General features: G+C 38.2%; 1 protein-coding gene across 2 annotated transcripts; it reads right to left on the bottom strand.

The window, feature by feature from the left end:
• Positions 1-7,257: 7,257 nt before the first annotated feature.
• Positions 7,258-11,796, bottom strand: LOC131219211 (uncharacterized). 2 transcript variants are annotated; one of them, XM_058214225.1, is made up of 5 exons: positions 11,478-11,796; positions 9,266-9,454; positions 8,998-9,097; positions 8,474-8,831; positions 7,258-7,448 (listed from the first exon to the last, which is right to left on the bottom strand). In XM_058214225.1, exons 1-4 carry the CDS (start codon positions 11,539-11,541, stop codon positions 8,816-8,818), a joined length of 369 nt encoding a protein of 122 aa, XP_058070208.1. In that variant the 5' UTR covers positions 11,542-11,796; the 3' UTR covers positions 7,258-7,448; positions 8,474-8,815. The 2 variants fall into 2 exon arrangements, 1 of the variants encoding a protein (XP_058070208.1); XR_009158051.1 differs by adding an exon at positions 7,527-7,697 and having other exon boundaries at positions 8,474-9,454.
• Positions 11,797-27,086: the final 15,290 nt, after the last annotated feature.

The following is a 27,086-nucleotide window of genomic DNA, read 5'->3' as shown; positions in this document are numbered from 1 at the left end:
GAGGTACAGGATCTTCAAGACCTAGATCCAAATAAGGGCAAAGGAAAACTAAAGTGCTGGAACTGTGAGAGCTAGACACATGAAAATTGATTGTACTAATTCTAAAGCAAAGAAAGAAAACTCAGAGGCTTCTTCCAGGGAGGCTAATATTGTCACATCTGATGAAGAGACGAGTGGATGTGATATTCTGTTTGTGTCCATGAACGGACACTTGCACGACAATCATAGAGATGAGTAGATCTTTGACACAAGAGTGTCATATCACATGACTCCTCATCAGAATTGGTTCGCCAGTTACAAAGAATCCGATGGTGGAAAGGTCTTTATGGGCAATAACAATGCTTGTAATGTTGTGTCTATTGGTACAGTAAGCATCAAGATGTTTGATGGGATGGAGCATACCTTAACTGATGTCAGGCGCATTCCTGATATGAAGAAAAGTCTGATTTCTCTCGGTGCACTCGAGGGTATAGGGTGCAAGTTCACTAATCTTAATGGTGTCCTTAAAGTTTCAAAAGGAGCACTCGTGATTATGAGAGCGCAAAGGAACGGAAACCTTTACAGGTTGATGGGAAGCACTTCAGCAAGTGGAGCAACAGTAGCTATTATAGATTCCACGTCTGTACGCATATGGCATGCATATCTGGGCCACATGAGCGAGCGGGGCATGAAAGTACTATCTGATCGTTATTTGATTCCAGCTTTTAAGAATTATGATTTAAATATATGCAATCATTGTATATATGGTAAACAATCTAGATTATCTTTTAAATTTAAAAAACATACATGTAAGGGAGTGCTAGATTATGTGTACTCTGACGTATGGGAGCCTTCGCCAGAAGTTTCCATTGGAGGGTCATCATGGTTTGTTTCATTCATTGACGACTACTTCATGAAAGTTTGGGTTTACTTCATAAAACGTAAATCTAAAGTTTTCACCATATTCAAATAATGGACGATAATGATGAAAAAACAGTTAGGGTGAAAATAAAGTTTTAAGGACTGGCAATGGTGGCAATGGTGGAGAATCTGCTTCCACTGAATTTAATGAATATTGCAAGGATGAAGGGATCATTAGACACAACACAGTGCGCTAAACACTCGAACAAAACGGTGTGGCTGAGCGGATGAATCGGACTCTCTTAGAGAGGACCCGATGCATGTTAAGTAATGCTACATTGGGCAATGACTTATGGACTGAGGCCATTAACACAACTTGCTACTTGGTGAATCGATTCTCATCTATGGCAATTGAATGTAAAATTTCAGAGGAAGTATGGAGTGGTCATAAGCTGGATTACTCATATTTACGCATATTTAATTATGAGGCTTACTCTCATGTACCATCGGTTGAGAGAGATAAGCTAAACCATAGAACCAAAAAGTACATCTTTGTTGACTATGGTATTGGTGTGAAAGATTACAGGTCATTCGACAATGTCACACGAAAGGTCATTACTAGCCGTAACGTCAGGTTCGATGAAAGCTCCCTATTCCGCAAGAATGATCTAGAGGAGCAAGAGGAACCTGAAAGGTTGTTCTAGACGTCTATATTGACACATATGATACTCAGGCAGAGATAGATACACAGATAGAAGTACAGGAGTAACCACCCGTAAGAAGGAACCCACTGCGTGATCTCAGGTTACCAGTAAAACAAAGGGACGACTCTAATATCGCATATACCCTCATTACAGATAAGGGGGACCCGTTTACTATTCAGGAGGCTCTTAATGAGCCTGACACTCTTAATGAGCTTGATGGAGAAAAGTAAAAGGCATGTAAGGCCTGTATCCTAGTCCGTATTGTTCCTTAGACTCTCGGGATTCTCCCTGTCAAATTCCGGCAACTCGCAACCTGTAACTAGCGTTTGTGCTCGACCCTAAGTCGCATCCCGTATATCTGAGTCGACTTGACCCGAGACTTATACCATTGCGACTGCGCCGTTGCCGTGGTTCCAACGCCGCGTCTCGCGCGTCGATGTAATACCCAGGACAGGAGTTGTGGGCCCGCATTTATTTCGAGGAAAATACCACGAGTTGTAAATCTCAAGAGAATCTCTACCACCTTTCACATCAATCCATCAAGCTCAAGTTAAGTATACATCCCATCACAACCCATACCCTACCCATTCCTTTCTCACTAAAAAGTCAACAGCACCCATACCCTTCCATCCCATCTCTTACACAACACCACTCCGCCCATCACTCAACCATCCCTTTTCATCCCATCACCTCTCTCTCTCTCTCTTTCTCAATCCATTTCCCAAGCAAATAAGGGGGAAAACGTCCAAGCTTCCCTAGGAGAACCTAGGTGAGGCCCACTTCTTACCCCATAATCTCTCATCTCCACTGTAAGGCCCGTAACCTAGTTCGTACCGTTCCTTCGGATCCCGTGATCCTCCCGGTTGAATTTCGACAACCCGCGACGCGTAGATAGCGTTTGCATACGACCTTGAGTTGCACATTGTCAACTCAAATTGGCTGACTCGAAACTTGTACCCTAGCGACCGCACCATCGCCGCGGTTCTAATGCCACATCTCGCGCGCTGATGCGATACCTAAGCTAGGAGTTTTGGGCCCACGTTGATTTCGAAGAAAACATCACGCATTGTAAATCTCAAGAGAATCTCTACAAACCATCACATAAATCAATCGAGTACACATCTCATCACAAGTCAAGTACTAACCCATACCCTACCCATCTCTCTCACATTCCCAAAGTCAACTCTCTCTCTCTCTCCACCCATCCCTTTCTTACAACATCCATTCCTCTCATCTCATCTCTCTTACAACACCCTCTCCTCTCTCATTCTCTCCACCATTTCCCAAGCTTTCATGAGAGAAAAGCTCCAAGGAGAGAAAAGATCAAGGCCCACTTTCTACCCCCTCATCTCACCATCCAGCCCTTCAAACTTCATTATTCACCCTTAAAGAGTTAGCTTAGGAGCCTAGGAGACCAATGAGCTAAAGAAGAACGCCATAGGTGGGTGATTTGTAGGTTAGATTGTGTTTTTGATGATGAGCCAAGTTGGGCCTACCGATTGATGGTATGGATCCTATTTGGGACCCATCTTGATGTATGCTTTGTATCATGTATCGAGGGACCCATAGTGGCAAGGCCCCTTCATCACGTGATTCTCTCTCTCTCTCAATCTCTCTTTTCCCTATTGCAACCCACTATGATGATTGGAGTAGATCCACACCGTCCATCAATGGCAGCCACCTTGCTACTACCAGAAAAATGGGTAAATGCTACGGATAAAATTCGTAGCCATAGACCTATGGCTACGGTTCTAGTCCGTAGCACGACCGTAGTCGTAGGTGCTGTAACAATATGTCTGGAACATATAACTACGGATTTAATTCATAGCTATAGGTTACAACAGCTACAGATATAATCCATAACAATTATATCTGTAGTGATAAGAATAAACAATTACAGATATTATTTGTAGCTAAAAGTCCGTAGCAATATGCCAAATTTAATAATGGCTATAGCTGTCAAATTACCGGCTACGGTCAATATCCATAGCTATTTCGTACATTAAAAAATATATATATAATCATTTGTTCATTCAATTACCACCTGCATAATCATTCATTCATTCCATTACAATCAATTACAATCATTTATTCATTCAATTACAATCAATTACAATCCTTCATTCATTCAATTACAATTACAATTACAATAATGCTGAAAATACAAATCTTTGACTTCATTAGAGAAATTTGCTCGACTTCATCCTGAAATTTCAATGATAAAGAATTTAAAAAGAAGATATATTTTGATGGTATGATATTTTTTTTACAAGTAAATAGGCTTTTTTCAGCCATCAGCCCGTCACCCACCTAAAGAATCAAAAACCGATTGCTGTACAAGTCCACTCCTTTTCCTTTCAATTTCTTAGTGACCTCTGTAAAATTACTTCCACGGTCATTTATGTAGTACTTTGAAGAGTTGTCTCGAAATGCAACTCTAGTAATGACAAAGTCACTTCCTGCAATAGCTTCGTATATTCCATCATCCTACAAATAGTCATGACATTCATAAATCTGAGTGACCATTAGGGGAAAGAAAGATAAAGTGAAAGAAGTGCATCATGTATAACGATTTTCTTTTTTATTCTTAATGAATTAATAAAAACTCAAAGAGGAATGAAATTGACATAAAAGGAATAGTTTCACCATATGGTTTGTAGGGCCAAAATAAACATTTGGACGATTTCCGCAAGGAGGACCATCGGTAGCCAAAGTACCCACTTCCCAAGTGGAACAGATACTGACCATGAGTATCTATGACCTGAAAAATGTGCAAGCAGAGCTGACCATCATGAAAAGAAAATCTCCATTTGCTTGTCAATTACAAGTAAGACATGTCAGTGATTAGTGGCAATGCCTTGAGTTCTAGATAGTTTCTAAGGTATACAGTGCATCACATTGTATAGAGAAAAGATCACCATCAGAAAATAATCTAATGATGTTCAGAAGCAGGTTCACTGCCTGCTAGAAATGTGCACCTTCTTGGTAGAGCCCACCTGAGGAAGGGAAAGAGGTTTGCTAAGCTTACATGCATGTATAAGTGAGCTAATGCACATACTACCACATGCCGGCATGGCAGACAGGTGTAACATCCAAGCCATCCATCAGAAGGGTAAAATGCAGATTCCGTATCCTAAGAATCAGGTCAGTCCTCTAGTCAGGCCACAATCAACTGAACGAATCTATAGCTATGAAAGACCTGTCTGAAGTTTTCTAACACATTCACTTATTTCTAATATCATGGCACAACTACTGAGCAGGCCACCTTTATCTTTCACCAGTAGCATCTATGCATCCACATGATGAGTGGGGCTTGGATATTTTACCTGTATGCCAAGCTGGCATATATGGAGGTGCATGCATTAGCTGACTTGCACATGCATGTCAGCTTAGAAAAGCTCTGACAGGGAATGCCCGGAACATGGTTAGAAGATCTAGCTAGGACCAACATTCTGTCCCATAAATCATGCTGGTCTTATAACTATCCTCCTTTCAATTTGAGTGATTATTTACTCAATGGTGGTACTAAAATACAGATATGGATATGGGTACCTGGTACCATAGGTGTAGTGTGGCAAAACAGAAATTTCGAGGGTAAGTTGGTAACAGCAGCACTAGTATGCACGCCTTTACTGAAAACTTCCTAGATCTCCAAGAAATAGCAGTCTGGGAAGGGAAAAAAAAACAATGGCCATACGTATGGTGCATGTTGAGGTGCCCATAAATGTGGTGGTATTAATGAAGACCTGAGTCCAAGCCGAGCCCACTAGCCTGTGAACTAAAAAGTAAGGCTCAGGTTGGTTCCCAATCACTAGTAAATACTCATCACACCAATGTTAATACACACACACACACACATTCCCAATCACTAGTAAATACTCATCACACCAATGTTAATACACACACACACACACACACACAAACACACTGTTAAGGGGTTTCCAGTCTCAGATTCAGTGCAGAATCCGCATCCAATTCTTAGAATGGAGAGTTTGTACCATGAGAGCAGATAGAATGCAGAATCCACATCCAATTCTCAAATTCAATGCACAATTCAATTGCAAATGAGTCTGGATCACCTACCATATGGTATGCTCGAATAATCATCAGTCCAGCCTACCGATTGCCTGCATTAGAAAGTAACTTCTATCAGGAAAACTACATTTAGAATATAAAGAGATGCTCTAATGCTTTCTTAGCACAACAAGTTATGAAGTGTTCTTATGGGGACACTAACATAGGTCGATTCATTGATCTAGTCTGTTCATTAGGTCCGACCCATTTTTTGTGGGAAAAGATCTCATAATTTGACCAATACCCAACCATTTGATCAATGGCCTTTAATATGGACAGTCAACATCATTTACAAAAAAATAGGCCTAATCAGTGTTGATCATCATTGCTGATTGCTTATGATTCATGTGTTGGACATCATATGATCAAAATCATCCATAGCTTGGAAAAAAGGATGGTTATATAAAATAAGGTCAAATATGAGAAGTTGCCATTTACAGAGGCCCCAACAAAACTAAATATTATAATGCGCTGCTAATACATGTATTTTTTGTAGTGAACCCATCTCGCTACAGATTAAGATACCATCCAACATGGCCCTAGCTTCAGCAATGGTGTTGCCCATTAGATGGATTTGTTTGATTCGGACAATTGACTATTTTTCATTCTAGTTGCCCATTAGATGCCCACCAATCGGGTAGTTAGGACATCATTTCAATGTAAGTTTTAGTTTACGGCCCATCCAAACGCACTCCAAGAAATTTCAACAGCAGCTCATCCATGGTTCAAAAACTTAAAAACTCGAATCCATCTACATTCTTGCTTGAAGATTCTTGATGTCTCCTCACACCTGATTTGCAAATGGCCACCATAGAATTCCACTGATTTCACCTTAATACTGACCCAACGAACCTACCATGTTTGCACACCGGTTCATTCTATGTTCTCAACAGCAACTTGAATTTCAGGTTATTAGAATATGATATTTTGTGGCCCTCTATGGACATCCTAAACCTGATTTTTTAAACTAGGTTTTGGCCAGCTGTTTGGTGAATTTGTCTCCCTATATAATTCAACTTATTACATTTTTGGCCAGCAACACGCCTTTTTTATTTTATATATTGATTTTTTTCATCAAATTTTCAAAAAAGATTTCTATACTGCTGGATTTTTCTTACTGCTGAAATTTGTCTTTCAGAATCATATTCTGAGTTGCTGGATGAATTTATCTTATATGTAAAATTTATCTCCCAAATTCAAATTAGAGCTTGGTGAATTTTTCCCAACCTAGATCCTAAGTTGTTTAATTTTCTTGTGTGTAAATTGCTAAATCTGTCACCAAAAATCAGATTCTTCTTCTAGGTGATCAGATTTCTTCTGCCGAATGGTGTTGATTTTTGTGTCTTTCCCAACCCGATTCTATATGTGGATTTGTACGTATTTTTTGAAACCTGATTTTTTTTTTCTACTGATCCATAGATAATACCATGTTGACTTTGAATCATCCAAGATCATATTTTTTCCCATTGAATTGTGACCATCATTCACGGTAAACTTGCTAGCTTTGCTGAACTTTCAATGCTCACCATAAGTGTTGGATCACAAAGCTCCAACTAGTAGAAGTTTTTATCAATATCTGAACCATATATATAAATAACAAATGACATAATACAGATATTAAAGGCAAGAGAAAGGGAAAGAAAGCTCAGGCAAAGTCATCTTGTAACAAGGAAATTTACCTGTGTAAAATATGTAATCAACTGTGCCAATGAAATCTCTAGTGTAGTTTGTGAACTACAGTTCATTAGTCATGGGGTCCATTCTCCTTCTTTGTTGCTCCAAACCAATTCCAACTCCCACCATCCTTGCAAAGGATGAGTATGCACTGACCTGTAACAAACACATTGTCATGACCTGTGCAAAATAATTAGGTGGTTCAAGGGAAGTGGCAGCAGGCTGAAGTTTTACCATTGGAAGTTGATGAGTTAATTAGTTTGCAGGATGCAAGATTCCAAGAGGGTCTACTGTCAAGTCAGGATGCAACTCATCCACCTTCCCCATAGCCAAATGTTCATTCAACACTTGTGATGTAAAATTATACATTGGCAATTGTAGAGAATGCAAAGAAATCGATTGACACTGTGAATTAGAAAATTGAAAAACTGAAGATCATCTATTCTGAGATTCCAAATAGAAAGCACACACCTTCCCAGCAATCAATTTAATCCTCGTAATGCTAATAGTTTTACATGTACTTCCATGAATGACTTTGGAACCTTTTGCATTCTTTGTCAAATGATGGACAGCTATTTCACCCGACGAACATTAAAATAATCTAAAAGAGATTGCTTGATCACGGTCAAATCCAATAGTAAATAAAACATGCCACCAAATTTCACGGAATGGAATCATATACCTACTTTACACACAACAACACCCCTATATGAAGTGTAACTAGAGCACATTCCCCACTTCAATGGATTCAACTTTTGCAACATAAGCAAGTAAAAATCAAGCCACGAGTCAAATTGAGAAGAGTGCTCATCTAAGTTACAATTTGGGTGTGGCGGTAAGGATTTTTTTTCTTTTTCTTTTTTACTTTTTATGGCATTGCTATGAGGGATTTACAAACTATTGCAGTAAATAAATGGAGATATGCTGTCTGTGACTCTGCATGCACATTAACATTACAATAACATATGAACAACATTTGCAAGACAATTCATGAAGGTCTTGCAGGATACACTATGGTATTATTACCAACTCAATGATATCAACATGCACAAAAAATAACATAAACTATCTCAACCAGAAACAAAGTCACAATGCAATAACTTACAAGCATTGTTACGTGATTAATCCTGAGAATAGCAAGGAAGAAAATGTGAGGGACCAGCTGAACAAGGGCATTGTACCTGATGACATTGATGTTCATTGCCTAGCAGGTCTTATTAAGGCCTGGTTCAGAGAGCTTCCTACAGCAGTACTTGATGGCCTTTCCCCTGAACAAGTTCTGCAATGCGACATAGAGGAAGAGAGTGTGGAACTTGTGAAACTACTCCTCTACTGGGCCGTTGATCTCATGGCAGATGTCATCGAAGAGGAAGAAGCTAACAAGATGAATGCAAGAAACATTGCCATGGTCTTTGCTCCCAACATGACTCAGATGGCCAATCCATTGACAGCTTTGATGCACGCAAATGCAAGAAATAGGAGGCATGAAAGTAGGTACTTCCAAGGCAGAGGAGACTGGCTTTCTAGTAGTCCTCTAATCTAACCCAAGAAATAGGAAGGAAGGAAGTAATTCTTTTAGGATGTGAAAGAGAAAAACAGAGGCATTAAAAAAAGAGCTTCCTATAACTAATGAAATTCACTACAATAGTAAAAGAAAACTAACTCCAATTGCCTACATTCTTTAAGGACGCTTCTGGACACTCACCCATAGAACCTGGGGCTTTGAGTATAGACAACAAATTCTCTTTTTGGTTGGGGCTCATCACTCAATGATGACAATGGTGAAGTCATTGATGCGTCCCCACCTATTACAGGAAAAAGAAAAAGTATAGAACAATATCAACAAATAAGCAACTTTAATAAGAAACAATAGTAAAATCTCCTTGACATGAGTGGTGAAAACAATTGAAAAACTCATATATTTAACAGGACCACCACAATAATAATTTAAAGAAAAAAATGGTAAGAGTTACATGGCATCCATGTGATATATAGATGCAATTTCCAGCCCGGTCTCATTTTGCATTTTTCTTGGCCAGGAAAATCTGTCCTTGAGAGAAAAAACAAGCTTGGTAGAATCATCAACTTGCAATTGTTTGTATCCACTGCATCTATGGCTATTGTGAATGTTCTGAAGACGTCCAATCTCTGCATATAAGAACCTGAATGATGAGGAGCAACAATTACATGCATAATATTAGATTTAATTGTTAAATAATGTTCTTGTTGTAATATTCTGGAACATTAAAAAATGAACTTCCATTACTAGAATTTAACAGCAGATCTCAACAATAGAGGCTATATGATTAAGAACTGGCACAGTATGTACTAATGAAGTGAACTGAAATAATTAGTTCTTGAAGTGGAAGTGACAAAATAGCAATTACCTCGGTATTCATATTGAGGAACCAGTCTCCAAATTTCAATTATATTACCATCATGTCAGATACAAATGGAAGTTAATTGCAACTTGAGGGCTACTCCCTCATATCATAAATACTAGGACAATTTCACCATTTCCTTTCTATTGAACTAACCATGGTTAATTGGTCATGGTGCATCCAAATGCAGCCTAAAGATTGACATTAAAAATTAAAAAAAATTAAAAAAATGAAATAAAATAAGATGCTAAGATTCACAGTCCCACCCTCTATATAGATGCCTATAATATAGCTATCAAGTATTATTAGACCACTATTTTAAACGTTAAAAGCATGTTAAAAAATGTGATGATTGCTCATAGGTGGGACCCAGATCCTATTCTGTGCCAACATGGGTCTGGGCTATTCTTCAATTATGTCCCACTGTGTATGTTCAGTGACCTGAAAATCAGGCCAATCTGGTCCTTAGGTGACACACATATGAAAAGATGGCCAACTAAAATGAATAATCAGTGATGATCATTAGACATACACATTTGGCCCACCAACCCAATGGCAGTAGAGGCATGATTTTTGGGTCAAAATGCAAATATGGTAGTAAGCCTCTCACTCTAACCAATGGCTAAGAACAAGCCCATATGTTATGATTTAATGAAAGCCCTTGATGTGAAGGTGTGGGACGTGCTAGAATCTAGGTAGTCACCAACATGTGCTGGAGATCTGTGGAATTAATCCATATTCTGAAAGAGTACGTGACACAATCGAGAATATTGGTTGAAGCATTTCTTCAAACATGTAGGGGGCCATGGACAGCAGTGGACATGGCTGCCACTGCCATGGCTGCTGCCCAATTTCTAGCCATCAAAAGAGAAAAATAGAGAGAAAAAGGGAGTTCCTCAAGTGCCTCCTCTCTTTTTTTCCTTTTTTTTTTTTAATGTGGAGACTATAATTCTTCTTCAAGAGACAATGTTCAACAAGTTCAACTATTGCTACAATAAGGGCAGATACTTCATAACCGTGAAGAATGAGTAAATCTTTCCATTAAGTACAAAGTCATTTTAATGAATGCCAAAACAGGGTGATTCTGGCCCATGAGAAGGCAGACGCTGCTTAGCTATGGCTTGTGTTCTCTGCAACACCTGTTTCTCCACACCTTCCCTTTCTGCTCTATCCTCCAAAACCCAGTCTAATGGGACCCACCAATTGGTAATGATCCGAGAAGTTCATCTTTCGACAGAGTTTCAACTCAAGCAGCATCGAGGATAGCGATGAAATGTCTGAGGTCCATCTTGATTAATCTCAGATTTATTATGAACACAAAAGATGAAAATCATCTATCGAGATCAACTAAGCATCGTTGTGGGCCCATTTCTTGCATCCATATGACGATATCTGGTTATTGGGTGGGGCCCGATTTTGCAGATGGGTGGGGGTATGTGGAGGCTTCTGTGAATCAAGTCATGACGTTGCAGTTGTAAATCTATATGAGTATGGCATTCAATTTCTTTTCAAACTTTGCTGTTTTGGCATTCATAAAATAAAATAAAATAAAATAAATTTTAAAATGGCAAGAACAGAGGCGAGAGGAAACTTTGTTTACAACATTGAGAGAATATGTTCATACCAGAAAGCAATACAGAAATGTCATATGGAAGATTTCAGATCCTTAGCATTTATTATTATTTTTTTTCAAAAACCCATCAAATTCTCAATGAAATCGGCAATACCAAAATCCAGAAAACCTAAATAGGCCAGGAAACTCAATCAAAAACAGCAAGAGCGTTCGAAAGAACAAAGGGGATACCTGCAGCATGCCATTTGCCAATATCGAGTGCCTCCAGAGAGTGGAGTACGAGCCCGTTTTCCATTCTCTGCAGAGGCAGCGGACCGTTGGAATCATCACCTTCGGAAGAGGATACTTCTGTCTTAAGTTTCTTAAGATTTCCTGTATCGGAGTCTTCGGTTTCTGAGTCTGCTTGATCTGGTTCGGGTTCCTTTCTCTTCTTCTTGGAGGATGACGTCTCCTCGATCTTATTGCCTAACTTTTGAGATTCGGCAATGGGATTTTCTAGGGTTTGAGAGAGAGAGAGGGAGAGAGAGAGAGAGAGAGGTTGGGAAACAGAGGGGCGGGCGCGTGAGAGAGAGGGTTTGGGTTTTGGGAGAGGCGCGGGTGCGAGAGAGAGAGGGTTTGGGTTTTGGGAGAGGCACGGGCGTGCGAGAGATTCGAGGGATTTGGGTTGTGCGAGATGGACGACACTTTTAAGTGCTTAGTTTTAGTCTTGTGGGGCCCACCGTGATGTATGTTATTTATCTACTCCATTCATTCATTTTAAAAGATCATTTTAAGGGTTAATCCAAAAAATGAGTTAGATCGAAGCTGTAAGCGGACCACATAAAATATTAACGATAGAAATTTATTTTTTATTATTTCTTACGGTGTGGTCCACTTAGACCTTCAATCTACCTACTTTTTGGGCTCATCCAATGAAATTATATATCAAAATTTATAGACAGCTTAGATAAAACACATATATTCCAATGGGCCCTATGGAGCCCCTTAAACACCATCCATCTCTAATAAGATTATGGTGGAATGTAGGTTTTAGCTACGGATTAATTCCGTTGTAAATTAGCTATGGTTTATATCCGTAGCCATAAACTTCCAAAGTCCATAGCCTTTGTTTGCTTTTTTGGCTACTGAACAGTTTTGGGCAGGCCTAGTTGAGGGGAAAATACAAATATTAGCTAATCCAACCATGGTGGGCCACTCACGTGGGACCCACTTGTAGTGATTTATCCAGGCCGTCCAACCCTGGACGTGGGACCTACTGTGATGTATGGTTCATTGTCCAGCTAAGGACAGACCCAGACCTGATGAAGAGAAAACAAATATCAACTTACCCAGGTAGTGGGTCCCACACATGTGGACCCACCTTGAATATATGTGTTGTATCCTATCCGTCCAAGCAAGGACGGTGGATCCCATGTATAAAGTCAGCAAGTTCTGTGGATCTGATCACGAGGTATGTGTATATCCCAACCGTCCGTTGTTTTGGATGGTGGGGCCCACCTCGATGTATCGTTTCATCCAACCGTCTACCTGCGGGACCCCCATGATTTATTTATTATATCTACACCGTCCATTACTGGTGGGCCCGCCTTGAGATATGTGTTTTATATCCAGCCGTCCATCAGTTTACTGGACGGGTGGGGCCCAGCTTATGTTGCCTATGAGGCCCAATCTGAAGTGTATGGGGCCCATTTGATGAGGCCCAAAATGAGATGTATTTATGGCCCATTCGATGAGGCTCGTTGTGATGTATATCAGGCCCATGTGATGCGGACCACTTTATGTATATGAGGCCCATATGATGCAACCCACTTGACATATATGAGGCCAATGAGATGTGGCCCATTGTAATGTATGAGAGGCCTAGATGGTAAGACCCATTATGATATATATGATGCCCATATGTGAGGCCCAATCTGATATGCATAAGGGCCATGAGTCAGGCCCAATGTGATGAATATATGGCCCATATGATGAGACCCATTATGATGTGTATGAGGCCTTTGTGTGCGAGGGTCAGTGGGATGTGTATTGGGCCCTTATGTGAGGCCATAGGCCCACTATATGTTAGGCTCAATGTGGGTCACTCATTGGGAGCAATGTTGGTTAAATGTCCATATTGATGGGCAATGATGGTTAAATGTCCACATTGTGACCTTCCATTAGGCCTTGTTAGGTCTATTCTCATCATTCTCTAAGTGGGTTAACTCAAATCATTGGGCCCAATTGATGTTGCGTAGTCTATCATGTAAATGCTATATTGTAAATCTAGCACCCAGAGTTGTCAAATTTTGTTGTGTCAAATCATTTAGAATCTGTATCATATTTTGATGAGATGAATTGATCGACTTCGTGCATTTTAAAGTTGTCCAAGTCTTCGTCGAACTTCTCTATGTATTCAAGTTGAAGAAGCATTGTCAAAGTTCAAGATTTCAAGCTCAAGTACAAGTACAAGTTTAAGGCTCAAGTTCAAATATAATCTTCATGATCAGTACCTTAAACAATCTCAAGAACTTCATCCTTTACTCAAGCTCAAGTTCAAGATTTGAAGACAAGCTTCGAGTATTTCAAGTGCATGAGTTAGCAGAGCGATTGATGTATCAATTGTTCAAACTCACAAACAAGTTATGAATGACCCTAAATTGATCATAGGTTGAGTCATATTCACTGTATATGCTATGTGGGTCATTTCATAAGTTTATATGTCATTTCCTCGACTAATCTGAGTCTTTGTTCAATTAGTCCAAGTACTGGCTCGACCAGTCCAAAAGTTTTTCGACTAGTCCAAGGTTTGTCATGAATTTTTGAAATTTTATGTTGGACTCTTGACCAGTCCTGGAGACTGCTCGACCAGTCCTGTTTGTTGTCAAATTTGTGGTGCCAAAATCACTGTTATGTTATATATAACTTGCTTAAGTGAAGCTCTCTCAAGGATCAACATTCATCACTCCATGACCAAGCTAAGCTCACAACAAGCAAAGCTCACAAGACAAGACTCAAGCTGCAAGACTTCAAGAAGAGTTCAAGGCAGTTTATACACTTTCAAGATTGAGCTACATCAAGGTTTGATCTACATCAAGATTACAAGGCTCATACTTCAAGGTCACAAGTTCCGAATGTTTCAATGTCCATACTTCATGGTTAGGGTTTGATTGACCATAGGTTGACCTTAGAAGTAGGTCATTTTGGTTACATAAGTCAAATGTTTATTTTACATGTGATTGGTCTGTTCTTTGACTAGTCCTAGGCCTTCTTCGACTAGTCCTAAACTTGCTTCGACCAGTCTAAGATATTCCTTGACCAGTTGTGAGTTTGTTACAAATTCCGGATAAAATCTGTTAGCCTTCGACTAGTCCAGGAATCTGTTCGACCAGTCGTAAATCTTCGACGTTTGACCAGTCGTACAACCTTCGACTCAAAGTCCAGCGAAGGTTTACAGGACCTACGACGAGTCGAAGGAAACCTACGACTAGTCATAGGACGACCAGTCGTAGAGCGGTCAAAGTATATCCCGCCGGATTTTTCAAATATCTCTTTTGCTTTGACTAGTCGAAGAGCACTCTAGACTCGAAGACTCAATCTTCTCACCTATAAATAGTGCACGAATCTCGGAAGAAATCATCGATTTAATTATAGTATTCAAGCCAATCTTCGTCGAACTTCGAGAGATAATTGTGCTCCATCTAAGCTAAGTGTGCTTATTTAATATTCTTCTTTCCTTAGCTTTATTTTAATTGATTTTGTTTCTACTATTCCAATCTGATTTGATAAAGAGGAATTGTTATTCCCTTTCTTTGGAATCAAATTAAGGCAAGCCCTATTTGGTTTAATTTAAAATCTATTAGAATTAGAACCATTGTAATCGAGAACCTGGACATTGAACTTGGACATTCAATCATCTACTTTGATTTGGTTCTACCGAGTTGCTACAACGAAGAAGATATTGGTATTTTACATTTAATTTTAAATTCCTTTCTATTATTTTGGTTTTTTTCAAGATTTGCCAGCAGGAAAATCTTGTTATATTGGTTATCCGAAGGAAAGCCAGGAAAACTCGAAGTGGGGTTTTTAATTGTGTAAGCCCACATAAAGACACAATTGTAAGGGTTTTGGGTGAACCTTCGGGAAAATTTATTTTTAGTGAACGCTAATATCCCCTGTGTGAGGATATTAGGAGTGGAGTAGCTTTTTATGTGGCTGTTGTTTAACAGTTGGTGAACACACAGGCGAACCACTATAAACCCTTGTGTTGTGGTTGATTGTTTTATTCTTCTATTCTTTAATTATTCTTTTTGTGGGATGTATGTATGGTGGTGAATGTTGTAATTATTTAATTCAAGCTTTGTGAGAATGTTGTAATAGTGTAGAATTTATTTTAAGCTATTTATCAGCTTAATTTTAATTTCTTTTGAAAGTTGTTCCAGCAAGGTTGCCCTGCCATTTTTATGGTGTATGGTTGTCCCTAGAATAATACATTTGTGATTACAATTTATTTTAATTCAGTTTGTATTTATTTTTGTATTCCTCTTCGATTTGAGACTTGATACAAAGATCTTTCTAGAAATAAGGTTGTCCTACCATAAACTCTTTGTTTTTGGTGTAAGGTTGTCCTTAGAACAACGTTTGTATCAACCTCTCAAGATCTGAATATTGAGGTTATTTTTAATTTACTGCATTGTGATTTACTTTGGCTATCATTTTCTTTTTATTTCCATTGTTATTAGTTTTATTTGGCATTGTCCTATTCACCCCCTCTAGGACATATAGCTTGGCCTTTTCAAGTGGTATCGAGCCTAATAGCTCCTTTTTAATTCTTGGATTTAATTCTAAGCTAACGATTTAAGCTATTTAAGATGTCAAATTTTGATAGCCTTTCGTTCTCACTAGGCCCCCACCCTTTGATGGCTCCAACTATGCTTATTGGAAAGCCGAATGAGGATCTTCCTCAAATCAATGGATGAAAATGTGTGGCAAGCCACGGTGATCGAATGGAATCCTCCTATCATGGAAGTTACTGGGGTTGATGGTTCAAAGTCTATGAAAACCACACCATATTACCAATGGACCACCCTTCGAAAAAGTGAGAGTAGTGCAAATGCTAAAGCACTAAATGCAATTACTTGCGCACTATCACCGGATGAGTTCAAAAGAATCATTTCTTGTGATCTGCAAAGCAAGCTTGGGTTATATTAGAAATGACACACGAGGGTACTACAATTGTCAAAAATCTAAAGTCCAACTCCTCACAACCAGATTTGAAGAAATTCATATGGAGGAAAATGAAATGTTTATGGACTTTTACACTAGATTGAATGACATTGTAAACTCAATGTGGGGTCTTGGCGATAAAATCCTAGAAAGTAAAGTATGTGCAAAAATATTACGCTCACTTCCCGAACGGTTCAATTCTAAAGTAACCGCGATCCAGAACTTCGTGATACGGATAATATGAGGGTAGAAGAACTAGTTGGTTCTCTACAAACCTACGAGTTAAACTTTAAAGCTCCTAAAGGAAAATCTATCGCACTAAAATCTTCTAAATGTAATTCAAAAGAAAATCGATTCAGAAGATGATATGGCTCTTTTAGCTAAAAAATTTTACAAGATTTTCAAAAGCAAGAAAAGGGTTGATTTTCAAAATTCAAATGATAAAAAGAAGTTTAGACCCAAATTTCAAAAATCTTTGAAAGATAGTCAATGTTACAACCGTCTAGAATATGGGCACTTAGCAAATAGATGTCCTAAAAGGGACAAACCCAAGAAGAAGGGTATGTTGGCTACATGGGATGAATCATCCGATTCTGAAGGTTCTTCTGAATCAGATTCTGAAACTGAGTCGTGCAATGAGGTTAAAGCTCTTATGACTCTAGCCAAATTCACATTTTCAGATAATGACTTAACAAGTGAAGAAAATCTGAATAGTGAATGTGAAAATGAAGATGATCTTCAAGACGCTTACAATGCCCTATATAAGGAAAGTTGTAAAATTACTGTCAAACTTAAACTTCAAAAAGAAAAGTTTTATAAACTGAAAAAATGTTTTGAATCACTTGTCTTAGAAAAATCACAAAATTCAGATTGTTTTGAAAAATCAAAATGCGATTTGGAATTCAAAAACTCCCTAATTATTGATTTAAAATCTGAAATTGAGAAACTTAAAACTGAAGTATCTTCTCTTTTGAGTCTAAAGGACACATGGAAATATGCCCAAGGTGATCCAAAGTTAGAAAAACTGTTATCCGGATCAAGAAAATGTGGCGATCGATCCGAGTTGGGCTGTGATAAAAATCTAACTCTTAAATAAAAGTATACTCCTCCTATGTTTGTTAAAGGAGAGTCCTCAAACTCAAAAGGAAAAAGTACTTATCAAGATTTTTCTAGAAATTCAAAAACTTTTCAAAAACCTAGAAGCAGCCATGTCAACTTTAATCAGAAACGAAATCCACTAGCTGAAAAGATAGTTGATTTACTCAAGGAGCTCTTAAAATCTAACTCTATAGGTCATTCCTACAAATATACACAAAAGAAGACCAACTATGTTCCTAAACCCAAAACAGTTATGAAATGGGTTCCTAAAGTTACCTGCTTGGTTGCTCACACTACTTTCAAAGCAACTAGTCATTCAAAGTGGTACCTAGACGGTGGATGCTCCAGCATATGACAGGTGACAAAGCTTTATTCACCGATTTTAAAGATATGATCGATGGTTCAGTCACATTTGGTGATGGAAGCAATCGCAAGATTTTAGGCCAAGGTACGGTTCAACTTTTTAATCTTCCTGTTTAAAAATGTTTTATACGTTGAAGGCCTAAATCACAACTTGCTTAGTATATCACAAATATGTGATAATAACCATAATGTTCGGTTTTCTAATCAAAGTTGTGAAATACTAAACAATAAGGGTTCTGTAATATTAACTGGACGTAGAACGTCTGAAAAATTGCTATATTATTAGTGAATCCAGCTCATCTAATCAAACATGTTACATGGTCCATATAGACGAGACCGACTTATGGCACAAACGTCTTGGACATGTTCATTATCGAAATTTATATCGATTGAGCAAACGAGAACTTGTAAGAGGTTTACCCAAACTTCAGAAATTAGATAAAATATGTGGTGAGTGCCCGATAGGCAAACAAACAAAGAACTCACACAAAAAGGTGAATTCAAATACCACATCAAGACCACTCGAACTTCTCCATATGGATCTGATAGGACCTACCAGAACAGAAAGTCGTGGTGGAAAAAAGTATATCTTGGTAATAGTTGATGACTTTACCAGATTGACTTGGGTAGTCTTCTTAAGGGATAAATCAAACCCTTGAAGAAGTAAGAAATGTTCTCTAAAGGATTCTAACTGAAAAATTTTCTCAAATCAGTAAAATTCGTAGTGATCATGGATCTGAATGTTACATGGTCCATACAGACGAGACCGACCAAGGAATATTACATGAATTCTCTGCTCCCAAAACTCCACAACAAAATGGAATTGTTGAAAGAAAGAATAGGGTGCTTCAAGAAATGGCTAATGTCATGTTGAATAGCATGAAGCTCTCTAAAAATCTTTGGGTCAAAGCAGTCAACACAACTTGCTATATTATTAACCGAGTATACACTAGCAAAGATAATAATAAAACGGCTTACGAATTGTGGTTCAATAAAAAGCCTACCGTTAAATACTTTCGAGTTTTTGGCAAATGCTATATTTTACGTGATCGTGAAAATTTGGGAAAGTTCGATACGAAGAGTGATGAAGGTATTTTTCTAGGATATTCTTTAAACAATGAGCTTATAGGGTCCTAAACAAAAGGACTGGTGTGATTCAAGAATCCATTAATGTTGTCATTGATGATCATTTAAACACACCAACTTCTAATTCAGATAATGATGAAGTACTAATCATTGATAAACACGATACTTCATCGAATCAGACTGATTCTGAGTTGAGGACTGTTAAAGATCATCCAACCACACAAATTCTTTGAAACCCTCTCACCGGTGTTCGCACCCGTAGACAACTTGAGGATATATGTAATTATGTATGTTTTACATCCCAAATTGAACCATCTAACGTAAAAGAAGCTCCTGCTGATGAGAACTGGATTGTTGCGATGCAAGATGAACTCAACCAATTTATAAGAAATGATGTTTGGTATCTCGTACCAAGACCTAAAAATAAACACATCATTGGAACAAAATGGATTTTCAAAAATAAGTCGACGAATGTGGAAATATAATTAGAAACAAGGCTAGACTAGTGGTACAAGGTTATACTCAAATTGAAGGAATTGATTTCGATGAAACCTTTGCACCAATCACGTCTTGAATCTATCAAACTATTTATATCCATTGCATGTTTTAGAAAGATAAAGATCTATCGATGGATGTGAAAAGTGCTTTTCTAAATGGCGATTTACATGAAGAAGTCTATGTTGAACAACCAATGGGTTTTGAAGATTCCAAAAATATCTGATCATGTATATCGGCTTAAAAGGCACTTTATGGATTAAAACAAGCACCTAGGGCATGGTATGAGAAACTAACGAAATTTCTTTTAAGTCATAATTTTCAAATGGGATCAGTTGATAAAACTCTGTTTTGTTAAAAAACATAATGATCATATCTTAATGGTACAGATTTATGTTGATGATATCATTTATGGATCAACTTGTACTGACTTGACTACTGAGTTTGCAGATTTGATGAAATCACAGTTTGAAATGAGCATGGTTGGGGAATTGACTTATTTCATTGGATTGCAAGTAAAGCAACAACCTGAAGGAATATTCATTTCTCAATCTAAGTATGCCTTAAATCTAATCAAGAGATTTGGATTTGAGAATGGCAAAAATTTCGATACTCCTATGAGTACTACCCTGAAACTATCAAAAGACTCTAATGGTAAAAATGTTGACTCAAAACTTTATCGGAGTATGATTGGTAGTTTGTTATATTTAAGCTAGTAGACTGATATTTCTCTAAGTGTTGGTATTTGCGCAAGATATCAATCGATCCAAAAGAATCTCACTTGATTCCTGTTCAAGCGAATTATTAAATATGTCGCAAGTATATTGTAAATCTTGGTCTCTGGTATCCTCATGAAACCAATGTCCAATTAGCGGGTACTGGGCTGCTAATCTAGATGATAGAAAATCAACCAGTGGTGGTTGTTTTTATTGGAAATTGTCTAGTTTCCTGGTTTAGTAAGAAACAAAATTCTATATCACTTTCAACAACCGAAGCTGAGTATATTGGTAATGCATGTACACACTTGTTTGGATGCAACGAATGCTAAGTGATTATGGAATTAAACAGATTCTATGTTATTACATTGTGATAATTCCAGTGCGATAAATATTTCAAAAAATCCTATTCAGCATTCTCGTACTAAGCACATTGACATTAGATTTCATTATATAAGGGAATTAGTAGAAGAAAAGTTATATCTCTAGAATATATTCCTATTGAAGATCAACGAGCTGACATTTTCACAAAACCTCTTGATAAAAGCAGGTTCAAAAAGATGAAATTTGATCTTGGCATGTGCATTTTAAATTGATAATTTATGCCTTCGTGTATAATATTGTATATATTTGCTAGATTGAATTCCAATTTTTGTTTAAATTGTAAGAAAATTGAATTTTTTGGGCATTCTTGTTCCTAATGATGATCCATCATTTTTGAGGAACTAGATTCTGACTCAGCTAATGATCCAGATTTTATACCATCTGATGTTGATGCACGTCTGAGTGCATTAGAGGGTAGAGTTGAGGATATAAATGTTAAGTTGGAAAACATGTCTGTTGCTCATGATTTGCAATTCAAATACATGCACAAATATCTAAGGCGCTTGAACAAAGGCATGCACCAACTTGATCCCTCTATTCCTGCTCCTTCATCAAGTTCTAGTTCTGACTAGTTTTTATGAGACTTCTGGTCTGTAATAACTTTATTACTTAGCACTTGTTTGCTTGAGTTTGAGTTGGATTTTATGCTGGATATTTGTTCTTGATGTAATATTTATGCTGGATATATGTGATGCTATCTTGAGTATCTCTATGACTCTTTTGCTATACTCTCTTACTTCCTCATGTTTCCTCTCATGACTTCCTTTATTTAGTTCTCCTTTGTCATATTGTGACAAAAGGGGGGAGAATGGTTTGTTCTTAATGTGATTGTGAGGGGAGTAGCAGTGGTTATGTTACCCAGGGGGAGTTAGGGGGAATATTTGTTTGATCTTGAATATATGATTGATCTTGTTGAATGAATGGTTAAATGTTGAATATTGATTTGCTTGAATTGAACCTGGTTCAATTCAGTTTGATCTTGTTTTACTTTTGTTTGGTTATGTGTTTTGTCACTAATTTGACAAAGGGGGAGATTGTAAGTGCTATAGTTTATATCCCTGTTTGTTGTCAAATTTGTGGGGCCAAAATCACTGTTATGTTATATATAAACTGCTTAAGTGAAGCTCTCTCAAGGATCAACATTCATGACTCCATGACCAAGCTAAGCTCACAACAAGCAAAGCTCACAAGACAAGACTCAAGCCGCAAGAATTCAGGAAGATTTCAAAGCAGTTAATACACTTTCAAGATTGAGCTACATCAAGGTTTAATCTACATCAAGATTACAAGGATTATACTTCAAGGTCTCAAGTTCCGAATGTTTCAATGTCCATACTTCATGATTGAGGTTTGATTGACCATAGGTTGACCTTAGAAGTAGGTCATTTTGGATACATAAGTCGAATGTTATTTTATATGTGATTGGTCTGTTCTTCGACTAGTCCTAGGCCTTCTTCGACTAGTCTAGACTTGCTTCGACCAGTAAGAATTCCTCGATCAATCGTAAGTTTGTTACATATTAGGATAAAATGCTTAGCCTTCAACTAGTTCAGAATTTCGATCGTAGAAGTGTCGACGATCTTCGACGATCGTACAACCTTCGACTCGAAGTCCAACTAAGGTTTACAGGACCTACGACTCGAAGGAAACCTACGACCCGTCGTAGGACGACCAGACGTAGAACGGTCAAAGTATATCCCGCCGGATTTTTTAAATATTTGTTATTGCTTCGACTAGTGAAGAGCACTCTAGACAGTCGAAGACTTGATCTTCTCACCTATAAATAGTGCACGAATCTCGGAAGAAATCATCGATTTAATTATAGTATTCAAGCCAATCTTCGTCAAACTTCCGAGAGATAATTCTGTGCTTCATCTAAGCTAAGTGTGCTTATTTAATATTCTTCTTTCCTTAGCTTTATTTTAATTAATTTTGTTTCTGCTATTCCAATCTGATTTGATAAAAAGGAATTATTATTCCCTTTCTTTGGAATCAAAATCAATTAAGGCAAGCCCTATTTGGTTTAATTTAAAATCTATTAGAATTAGAACCATTGTAATCGAGTCTGGACATTGAACTTGGACATTCAATGTTCTACCGGGCTGCTACAACGAAGGAGATATTCACGTATTTTACATATTGTAAATTCCTTTCTATTATTTTGGTTTCTTTCAAGATTTGCAAAAATCTTGTTATATTGGTTATCTGAGGAAAGCCAGGAAAACTCAGAAGTGGGGTTTTTTTAAAATTGTGTAAGCCCACAGACAAAGACACAATTGTAAGGGTTTTGGGTGAACCTGGGAAAACCTATTTTTAGTGAACGCTAATATCCCCTGTGTGAGGATATTAGGAGTGGAGTAGCTTTTTGTGTGGCTGTTGTTTAACAGTTGGTGAACACAGGCGAACCACTATAAACCCTTGTGTTGTGGTTGATTGTTTTATTCTTCTATTCTTTAATTATTCTTTTGTGGGATGTAGTATGGTGGTGAATGTTGTAATCATTTAATTCAAGTATTGTGAGAATTTTGTAATAGTTTAGAATTTATTTTCAGCTATTCCTTTATCAGCTTGAATTTTAATTTCTTTTAAAAGTTGTTCCAGCAAGGTTGCCCTGCCATTTTTATGGTGTATGGATGTCCCTAGAATAATACATTTGTGATTACAATTTATTTTAATTCAGTTTGTATTTATTTTTGTATTCCTCTTCGATTTGAGACTTGATACAAAGATCTTTCTAGAAATAAGGTTGTCCTACCATAAACTCTGTTTTGGTGTAAGGTTGTCCTTAGAACAATGTTTGTATCAATCTCTCAAGATCTGAATTTTGAGGTTTCTTTAATTTACTGCATTGTGATTTACTTTGGCTATCATTTTCTTTTTATTTCAGCTGTTATTAGTTTTATTTGGCATTGTCCTATTTATGTTGGACTCTTGACCAGTCCTGGAGACTGCTCGACCAGTCGAGCAAACTCGTCTCAAAGTCTAGCAACATAATCCGGTCCCACTCAACCAGTCGAGCAGGTCACTTGACCAGTCGAATATCTATCTTATCTTATCGCGTCAGAAATTTTGAAATATGGTTAGCCCTTCGACCAGTCAAACCGACCCTTAGACTAGTCAAGAGAACAGATTTTTAAGTTATAAATAGAGGACGAATCTTAGAGTTTTTCATTCATTCCAAGCATATTCAAGTCATCACTCCGAGAGATAAGTTCTTGCATTTCTTAAGCTATATTGCGCTCATTTTAAATTCTTTGTGATAGCTTTTATTATTTAATTTGGTGATTTCCATTCAACTCTATCTCATTAAAGAAAGGAATTGTGATTTTACGCTCTTTGAGATCAAAATTAAATCAAGCTAGCCTAGACTGAATTAATCTAAAAATCATTTAGATCTAGAACATTCCATTCGTGAGACTGGACATTGAACATCTTCATCTACATTTGATTGGTTTTACCGAGCTTTTTCAGAAGGATGATTTTCAGATAAGTACCATTTAATCTTTGTATATCTTTTGTGGTTTGTGAGGTTGTTCTAGGAAAATCTCATTTTTGGTTTTGTCTAAGGTAATTCAGAAAATCTCAGAGTGTGGGGTTTTTGTAATTGTGTAAGCCCATCTAAAGACACAATTGTAAAGGTTTTAAGGTGAACCTTAGAAAACCTTTTTCATAGTGAAAGCTAATATCCTGAGGGAGTGGATATTAGGAGTGGAGTAGTTGTGTGGCTGTTTTTCAAACAGTTGGTGTACACACAAATGAACCACTATAATTCTTGGAGTTGTGGTGGATGATTGGATTTGTTTATGTGTATGAATGTTGTAATTTCCTTTATGCACTCATGGTGAATGGTGTAATTTATTTTATGCACTTGTGGTGAATGTTATAATAACTTAGTTTATTTCTTTTGCTTCTTTATTGGTTTGAGTTTTTGATACTTACAAACATTCTAGTAAGGTTATCCTGTCATAAGCCTTTGGTTTTTTGTGTTAGGTTGTCCTTAGAACTCAGTTGGTATCAACCTCTCAAGACTAGTACATTTGAGGTTATTATTTACTTGTGTTATTTTATTATTTGATTGTGCTATCTATTTTTGTATTCCACATTTATTTTTAATTTGGCATAGTCCTATTCACCCCCTTTAGGATTTTTAACTCGGCCTTTTCACATCAACGTTGTAGACGGATGGCTCCGTGCTATCGGATTTGGTATATCCACGGCCGATGGCCGATCTTTATATTTTAGTTTAGATCGGTTGTTAATCTATGAACCCCGCCTTGTATATAGGTTAATTATCAATGCCGAATATTGATACCGATTATGAGTATGTGACAGCATAGCATCATGATACATGCTCATACGCATCATTTGCATGCTCGTGATGAGATGAAGTTGACCATTGCATATGCCTTCTGGCAAGTTGTTCATGGGACTCCCTGATAGGCGGTGTTGTCCCTCATGAGTGCACGGTATGCGCATGATTGATGCATGAATGGATTGTATGATTAATACATCTTGCATTGTGTGATGTGGTTACTATACGCCCTAACGACATCAGGGTCGTGGCCTCCACAGGCACATCGTGGAGAGTTGGATTGGATACCGGAAATACTGTTCTTAACATTGGGGCGTCATAGATGTCCCTGGGTGAAAATCCCTAAACCCGATGGTACTAGAGGATGACTCTAACGTCGAGACCGAGTGGATATATGAGCGCACGAGGGCTGTATACCAGTAGGCCGCATCTCCCACTGTGTCGTAGTCGGTTGGAAATGGGTGTGGCCTTACCCGCCTGAGTGAGAGGGCAATATCCAGGTTGAGTTTGACCATCTTGAGGAATGGGTCTGCTATCAATGAGCCGGGCCCGATATTAGCATGCGGATAGTGAGGTCTCTTCCACTTACTTAGATGTGCGCTCGAATAGGGGTGGTAAGCTTGTGTAAAGTGTATTAGACCCCGGTGATTGTTCATCAAGAGAATTGTACTGATATGTGATGCTCTAGTGGATTGGGATGAGGACTGGTATACTTGTGTTGCATCTCGCATCGCATGACCTTAGTATGGCTGACACCATTCACGCCTTGCATCGCATGGCCTTGATATGGCCTATAACATTCATGTATTGCATCGCATAGCCTTAGTACGGCTGATAGTATCCATGGATTCGCTAGCATATTTTGTATTACTCTAATATTACATTTTAAGTACGCTTATATTGCGCACACACTCTCACCACCCTGTGAGCTTTTCCTAAGCTTATGCACGATTGATGCGTGTAAGTAATGCTAGGACGCAGTCGTAACTTAGTAGGAGCAGGGGTGTGTAGTCAAGCTTCAGAAGTTTCCATTACTATTAGCATTGTATTTCTCTTTAAGCGAATTGTACCTTAAAGTTTTTTATCATAGTGGATTTTGTGATGGTGTCTTGGTTGTTGTTCGTGGGTTATGCTTATGGTTATGCTTGTTACGGAATAAATTCATGCTGAAAATCCTCCTTATACGATCCCAGGATAGGAACCTAGTATATGGGTGCCGGGAGCCGAGAATGGGGTACTACGGAGGCTATTGGCGCTGGATTCGGCAATTGAAAATTTTGTGAGCCCGATTTCCAAGTTTGGGGTGTGACATCCACCCTTCAATCCTCATCTTCCACCATAAAAAAGGGAGCTCAGGAGCTTAGCATCCCAAGGAGCCTAGAAGATTTGTAATCAGTGGGTGTTTATAGGATTAGATTTGTATTTTTTATGATAGGCCAAGTGGGGCCTACCGATTGATGGTATGAATCTCACTTTGGACCCTAAGTGTGGCCGATGACCCACTGTGATTCATATATTCATCCCATGATGGGGCTATTCTCCATGGACCCCATCATGATGTTTATTTTTCCTTTGTGAAAAGGTCATCTAGACATTGCATTTTTGGTGGAAAAGGGATCTCCACCGTTTATTTTGATTGGTGGGCCCATATGTAGTGGGACCCACTTGATGTATCTTTGTGATGCATGGAAGGGAGGGCTCATAGTGGCGGAGCCCTCCATCGCATGCCGTCTCTTTCTATCTTTCTCTCTCTCTCTTTTTAATTGCGGCCCACCTTGATGAATGAATCAGATCCACACCGTCCGATCGTGAGGCCCATTTTGCTGCGCCCCCTTTTTTTGACAGGCCTTGGACGAGGTGAAAATACAAATATCAGTTTGATCCAAACTAGGTGGGCCACCCATGTGTGGACCCACCGTGTTGTGTGCATTTCATTCACCTCGTCCATCAGTTTGCACTGTTGGACCGTCTGTCCAGCAGTTTGCAAACCCATCTGATGGGTTATATCCACCATCTAGCAAGGGGACGTGGACCCCACCCTGATATCTGTGTTGTATCTCAACTGTCCAGTGTTCCCTGATGTATGATCCAGGCCACCTAGTTTACACGGGGCCTACCATGATGTAGTGTTTTATCTACATCGTGCGTCCAAAAGGTGGGACCCACCTCATGTGTTGTGTA

The sequence above is a fragment of the Magnolia sinica genome, chromosome 11, assembly GCF_029962835.1.
Source record: "Magnolia sinica isolate HGM2019 chromosome 11, MsV1, whole genome shotgun sequence".
Lineage (NCBI taxonomy): Eukaryota > Viridiplantae > Streptophyta > Magnoliopsida > Magnoliales > Magnoliaceae > Magnolia > Magnolia sinica.
This window is presented reverse-complemented; position numbering and strand designations above follow the sequence as displayed.